Source organism: Vigna umbellata, chromosome 2 (assembly GCF_029865625.1).
Source record: "Vigna umbellata cultivar VRB3 chromosome 2, Vumbellata_1.0, whole genome shotgun sequence".
Taxonomy (NCBI): Eukaryota; Viridiplantae; Streptophyta; class Magnoliopsida; order Fabales; family Fabaceae; genus Vigna; species Vigna umbellata.
The window spans coordinates 15,012,124-15,018,965 of NC_142166.1; the positions used below are offsets into that span (position 1 = coordinate 15,012,124).

Here is a 6,842-nt window from a genome sequence, read left to right on the forward strand (position 1 = left end):
TGTATTACGGTTCCGCCATCGCCATTGGACGTTCTCGAGCTCCTTTCCATTCTCCAAAAGTGTGTGGGGTTGAAGGACGGAGGCATTGACGTGACGACTTCCATTGTGGACAGTGCTTCTCTTAGGGTTTGTTCCCGAAGGTCCTTTGGCGGCGTGAGGAGGTGTTGTCGCTGCGTCAGGGGTGATGTCGTGACGTGAAGAGGTTGGGGGAAGAAAGTGTTAGTGATCTGGGGTTTGGTTTGGTTTGATTTGATTTCAGCGGTTACCTGTTCAAGCTTCTGCTTATCGGCGACTCTTCCGGCGTTCTGGCGTGTTCTCCCTGGGAAATTAAACTATAGATTCGTTCATGCGGCTTAGAATCCTGGCAAGAAATCTTTCCGATTTGTTTGTCTCCTATATCTTATTCTCGAAATTTTAATTTTGCTTTCCTCCTTCTTCCATCTGCTGCTGTTTACTACTTTCATATTTGTTTGGTCTCTTTAAAAGTGTGTGTTATTTACTTGTATAATTTTACCTACCTCAACCGCATGCCTTTCCTGCCTTGGCTTTCCCTTGGAACCCCACCCTCCCTCGTGCGCTTCTCTTAGAGATTGGGAGACCATCAAATCCAACGATTCCTTGCTTGGACTCATGTGCAGACAGTTGGAATGGCAGTGGCGAGGGATGCGAAGGAAGGAGAGGAATCCGATGGTCTGAGAGGCGTTCTACTTTTTCGAGGAACAGAGTGTATTGGAGGAATCCAACAAAGTGTTTTCATGCCTTTTATACTTTGAGAATGTGTATTCAGAATTTTCAAACATGTCAAGTTCTAACTTATATTTTAGTGTAACTGTTACTCAGACACAAGACTATTCAACTTTTGTATAAACTTTATGCTGATTTTACTGTTTTTGAGCTCACAAGAAATTAGTTTTGTGTGGTTTTCCATGTGCTAATACAAGTTCAATTTGTTATTCGCAAGTTGATGTTGGTCTTTCCTTGATTATGAATTGCAAGTTAGGAACTATGTTGAGAAGATTGGTTTGTGTTTACATGACAGAGAAAAGAGGATTCTGCAGTGCAAAGAGAAGCATTGGGCGGATGCAAACAATCTTTTATTATTATTATTGTTGTTTTGTTATTATTATTATTATTTTTGGTTGAATGTAGGGTATCATTTAGCGAAGAGTCAACAACTAATTCTTTGAGGTACTAAGATTTATTTAAGAGCCGACAACCGACATCTCCCATCAGTAGTATTCCTTACATCCATTTATTATTTTTATGTTATCTATGATAAAATTTTTGATAAACATTATGCTTATCTGTTCTTATTCAAATTAAATCAGGAAAGGCCTATGGTTTTGGGATTTTGATCATCAACAAGAATATCCTATTCAAATTACATTATGATAAACATTATGCTTATTTGTTTTTGTTTGACCATTCTAATATCTGACATGAGTAAAACTTGTAGCAAATCTTGACTGAATATCCTATTCATTTAGTTCTTTTGTTGGATCAGATTTGGTGAGATTTCGTCCAATGATGATTCTGGTGAAAACAGCCCTGACATTTCTGATCACGAAGAGAAAGTGGAAGAAGTTGATACTGTTGTAAATGATCATAATAGCTCAAATATCCTTATTGAGTCAGGTATACCCTTAAAATTGTGGGTGAAAAATCTTATGTGTTTTTTCAAGCAATTATATAAACCTCGTCCCTGTATTTTGCATATCATTTCTAAGGCTATACCAAACTAGCCCAGATGCTTTAATAGTTGGTTGGTTGGATGGTTGTGTTCAACTTTAGTTTTCTTTTTGATCACCTGGCCACCTGGAATTGATAAGTTGCTTGCTCTTATATATTTTTATATTATCATTGAGTTTGTATTTTATATTCCTTAATTCACAGATACAGAAAGAAACTATAGTTTTTGACCTTGATAAGGAGGATGATGCACCGGGACATCCACTCAACCAGGAAAATAATGAGTATGAGTCTCAATCTATTAGTCCCCCAGTTAATAAAATGGAAGAAAGTTAGGGCGTGGAAAAGGATAAAATGGAAGAACATTAGAAATTTTAGTCATTTCTTCTGGGTTGTACTGTTACCTGTGTTTCTTTTTATATACCAGTGCACACATTTTCTCTGCATTGTTTGGCATGTTTTACGTGATTCATCCTAGGTCTTTTCTAAGGATGCTATATACTCTTGCAGTAAAAGTTGTTTTTAGAGGCTTTAACGTGATCTTGTTTTTATATAAATCTTTGAAAGCTAATGCATATAACAGGTTTATAGTGTAATAGTAATTGGTTATCAGTTGGGTTATTTGGATGCTACTGATAAATATACGTGAATGATTAGTTTTTTTATATGATATTTTATTATTTATGAATGATATTATATCAAGTACGTTATATTATATTAGGTAGGTTTTATATACGTATTATATTAAAGAGATTTAAGAATGATATTTTATTATTTATTGTTAAAGACATTATATTATGTAGGTTATAAACGTATTATATTAGATATATACGTTTGATATTTTATAGTTATGAAAGAGATTTTATTAGGTGAATTTATGTAGCAGCCCAGCGCCCTGTTTTTTTTTTCGCCCTTCGGAAATTACCGAAGGCTTTTGGCCCTCGGTAATTACCGAAGGCTTTTGGCCCTCGGTAATTACCGAAGGACGAAAGCCCTCGGTAAATGTTAGCGACAAGAGATTTACCGAGGGCTCTTTGGCCGTCGATAAGCCTTCGGTAATTACCTTTTACCGACGGTTTTGGACTGTTTCCGAGGGCTTCTGGCCTTCGGTAATGCCCTTCTTTTTTGTAGTGTTCTCTATAGATCCATCAGGATGATACTTTTTCTTAAAGATCCACTTACAACCAATGGGTTTTGCTCCTTTAGGCAAATCTACTAAGGTCCAAGTATTATTTTTCTGAATTGATTCAATTTCAGTCTTAATGGCTTTATCCCACTGTTTTGCATCAGGAGCACTAATGGCTTCTACAAAGTTACTTGGATCATTATCAACTAGATAGGTATAGAAATCATTACCAAACGAAGTTTCCTTCCTCTGTCTTTTACTTCTTCTTAATTCCTCACACAAGGCATCACTATTATTATTATCTTCTATAGGTTGAGACGTCTCACTAACCTTTAAAGGAAAAACATGTTCAAAAAACTCAGCATTTTTCGTCTCCATTATAGAATTTCTTTCAAGTGTATCACTTTTAAGAACTAGAAACCTAAAGGCAGCACTATGTTCAGCATAACCTAAGAACATACAATCAGAGGTTTTAGAGCCTATTTTCCTTTTCTTAGGATCGGGTAACATCACCTTAGCTAGGCACCCCCACACTCTTAAATATTTAAGGTTAGGTTGATAACCTCTCCACATCTCATACGGAGTTTTACCAGTTTTCTTATGAGGTATTCTATTTTGTAAAAAACACGCAGTAAGCAAGGCTTCTCCCCAAAGGTTATCAGGTGCACTAGAACTAATAAGCATAGCATTCATCATCTCCTTAAGAGTTCTATTCTTTCTCTCAGCTACTCCATTAGACTCAGGTGAATACGGTGGGGTTACTTCATGGATGATACCTTCTTTAACACAATAGTCATTAAATAACACATACTCACCACCTCTATCTGATCTAATCCTCTTGATTTTCTTATTTAATTGATTTTCTACTTCTGCTTTATAGGTAAGAAACACATCAAAGGCTTCATCTTTATGTTTGATTAAGTATACTTTGGTGTATCTAGAATAATCATCTATAAAGGTCACAAAATAATTTTTACCTCCTCTAGACATTGTTTGTTTCAAATCAGCTAAATCAGTATGAATTAACCCTAACAATTCAGTTTGGCGTTCTACAGAGAAACATGTTTTCTTTGTTATTTTAGATTCTACACATATATCACACTTACTACTATGTTTATCATGCATATTAATTAATCCTAGTTGTTTTAATTTCATAACATAGGAAGAATTTAGATGTCCTAATCTAGCATGCCATATATCATATGAATCAATAATATAAGCAGAAGAAGATGATTCATTAATATTTTCGGAAATGTTAAGTACAAAGAGACCCTGATCACAATATCCCTTCCCCATAAAAACATTATTTTTTGTCATTACAATCTTGTCAGACTCGAATGACACTTTAACCCCCACTTTTCCCAGTAGTGCTACAGAGATTAAATTAACTCTGATTGATGGTACATGTAGCACATCACTCAAGGCCAGAGTCTTTCCAGATGTGAGTTTGAGAAGAACTTTCCCTTTTCCCAGAACAGGAGTGGTCCTGGAATCACCGAGGTAAACGTGTTCTTCTCCATCCCCTACACTAGTGTAAGAGGTAAAAGCACTTCTGTTTGCACAGATATGCCTAGTAGCACCAAAGTCTACCACCCATTTGCTCACACTGGTCATCAGATTTACTTGAGAAACGACCGCAGCAATAATATCATCTCCTTCGACTATATTAGCCTTAGGAGGATTGTCGTTTCTTACTCTGCGTCTGCACTGCGGTGCATGATGGCCCAGCTTCCCACATACGAAGCAATTTCCTTTCTTCTTAAAGGTGGGGTTAGATGTGTTGGGGCGAAATTTTCGAAAATTATTTTTCTTATTGTGATCAGGTTTGTGTTCGTACCTTTTTGGAGCAGGTTTGTCTTCTACCATGTTTGCTTTTGCAGACAATGCTTTGGCCCTCACAGCAGCAGATTCTTTCCTGTTGGTATCTTCAATAATTATGTGAGTGATCAGCTCTGAAAGTGACATTTGCTTGTGTCTGTGTTTTAGTTGTTGCTTGTAATCAGTCCAGGAAGGCGGCAATTTCTCGATCAGAAGCTCTGAAACAAACTCATCTGGAAGAAGAACGTTCTCTCCTTTGATATCTTCGAGTAGCTTGTGGTACTCATTAATTTGCGACTTTATGTCCTTATCTTCAACCATTTCCCAGCGATAGTAATTCCCAATGATGAATCTTTCTCTGACTATATCTTCAACAGTGTATTTGAGAATCAACGAATCCCAAATTTCTTTCGCTTCCTTATAGGAACAGTATACATCGAACAAATCGTTAGAGAGTGCACTAAGTAAAGTATGACGACATACCTTGTTTGCATGAACCCAATCTTCAACTTGTTTTGAATTTGGAGGGAGACTGAAGTCGGGTTTTGAAGATGAAAGAGCAAAAGCGACTCCGTACATGTCTAAGAGGGTTGACACGCGTTCTTGCCAGCGCCGGAAATTCTAACTAGAGAAGACTTCAATTTTTGATACATCCGGGAAAGGTTTCGCGAAGACCGTCTGAGTTCCGGAAACATTATTCTGATTCTCCGGGATTGAGTTGTTGTTGTTGTCAGCCATAAGTCCTTAAGATTGTTGTAAAAGCTGACAAAAGTAGAATAAAGATCACAAACAAAATACTTCCTGAGGCGTGTAGGTCACTGCCCTTAAGGACTTATCCGCGGTGTATTGCGCAAGCCCCCCAGGATACAACAGGAACTTCTCAGAATTTCTGAGGATCTCAGAACTAGCAAGGAACTCTAAATAGAGTATAAGAATAACCCAGAATAATTTTAGAAGAGAAAAAGAGCTAGAGAATGAAACTCAGAAAAGAGGAGAATAAGAAAGAATGAAATTTTGTGTGTATTGGAATGGAGGAGGAGCTCCCTATTTATAGAGTTCATGGATCAAGCCCATGATCCCAAAAGTCCAAAATATCTTTTAGAAAAATAATATTTTAATTAATTGAAATGTTGCAAAATGAACGTTGGAGCCCTTTGCTTGCGGAAGACGTTGGCAGCACGTTGGAGCCCTTTGCTTGCGGAAGACGTTGGCAGCACGTTGGAGCCCTTTGCTTGCGGAAGACGTTGGCAGCACGCACAAATTATGGAAGATCTTTTGCAATACAGTTTTACAACAGGAGCGTGTAACAGAGGTAAGAAAGAATCATAGTATTGTGCTTTTGTTGAATGTAAAGATGATGATTAGGTTTTCAGTGTTTTTATAGTCCAAAACAGAAAAGCTGGAATCCCTATTATAGGGTTCCGGTGAGTATTGATTACACAAAATTAATCTGTTAGAATCCCTAACAGAACACACAAACCCCAAAACCAAAATACCCTAAAACAAGATTACTGTTCTTATGAACAGTAATTATAAAACAGAAAACATTAATGATAAAACAGTAACATTTAATAGCCTCCCTTCAAGCTGGATGGTGGATATTTACCAATCCAAGCTTGGGAATGGACCTAAAACGAGTGCCGTGAGGGAACTTGGTGAAGACATCTGCGAGTTGTTCTTCTGATCGAATGGGAAGCAAATGCAGAAACTTGGCTTGTATTTCTCACGTACAACATGACAATCCAACTCTATGTGCTTGGTTCGCTCATGAAAGCTTTAGTTATGAGAAATGTGCCTGGCAGAGTTGTTGTCACAGTAGAGGACAACAGTGGTGATGGGTTGAATTTGGAGATCTTGAAGCAGATAGTGTAGCCATTGCAGATAGTTGTTGTTTCTTTGACCTCCATGAAACAAGAGAAGCACCTAAGAAAATGCAGTAACCAGTAGTAGACCTTCTCGTATTAGGACAAGTGGCCCAATCCAAATCACTAAACCCCTTTATTTGTATATCAGAATCTGCAGCAAAGAAGAGTCCTTTAGAAGGACTAGATTTGACATATCTAAGGATATGCTGTAAGGCTTGATAATGATAGTTGGTAGGTTCCTGTATAAATTGACTTAAAAGGTTAACTGTAAAACACAAATCAGGTCTAGTATTAATAAGATAGAAGAGTTTCCTATCAATCTTCTAGAGTCACTAGGATTGTCC

General features: G+C 37.3%; 1 protein-coding gene across 1 annotated transcript; it reads right to left on the minus strand.

Moving 5' to 3' along the window:
• Positions 1-4,487: 4,487 nt before the first annotated feature.
• On the minus strand, positions 4,488-5,212 carry LOC148203475 (uncharacterized). The gene is made up of 2 exons (XM_088107616.1): positions 4,651-5,212; positions 4,488-4,537 (listed from the first exon to the last, which is right to left on the minus strand). The coding sequence occupies exons 1-2, from the start codon at positions 5,210-5,212 to the stop codon at positions 4,488-4,490; spliced, it is 612 nt and encodes a 203-aa protein (XP_087963742.1).
• Positions 5,213-6,842: the final 1,630 nt, after the last annotated feature.

Excerpts from the sequence above, each read along its gene's own strand:
- LOC148203475 (XM_088107616.1), bottom strand. The coding sequence starts at position 5,212 with ATGTACGGAGTCGCTTTTGCTCTTTCATCTTCAAAACCCGACTTCAGT. Across the intron at positions 4,538-4,650 it reads CAAACCTGCTCCAAAAAGGT|CATCATGCACCGCAGTGCAG; the intron begins ACGAACACAAAC and ends GGGAAGCTGGGC.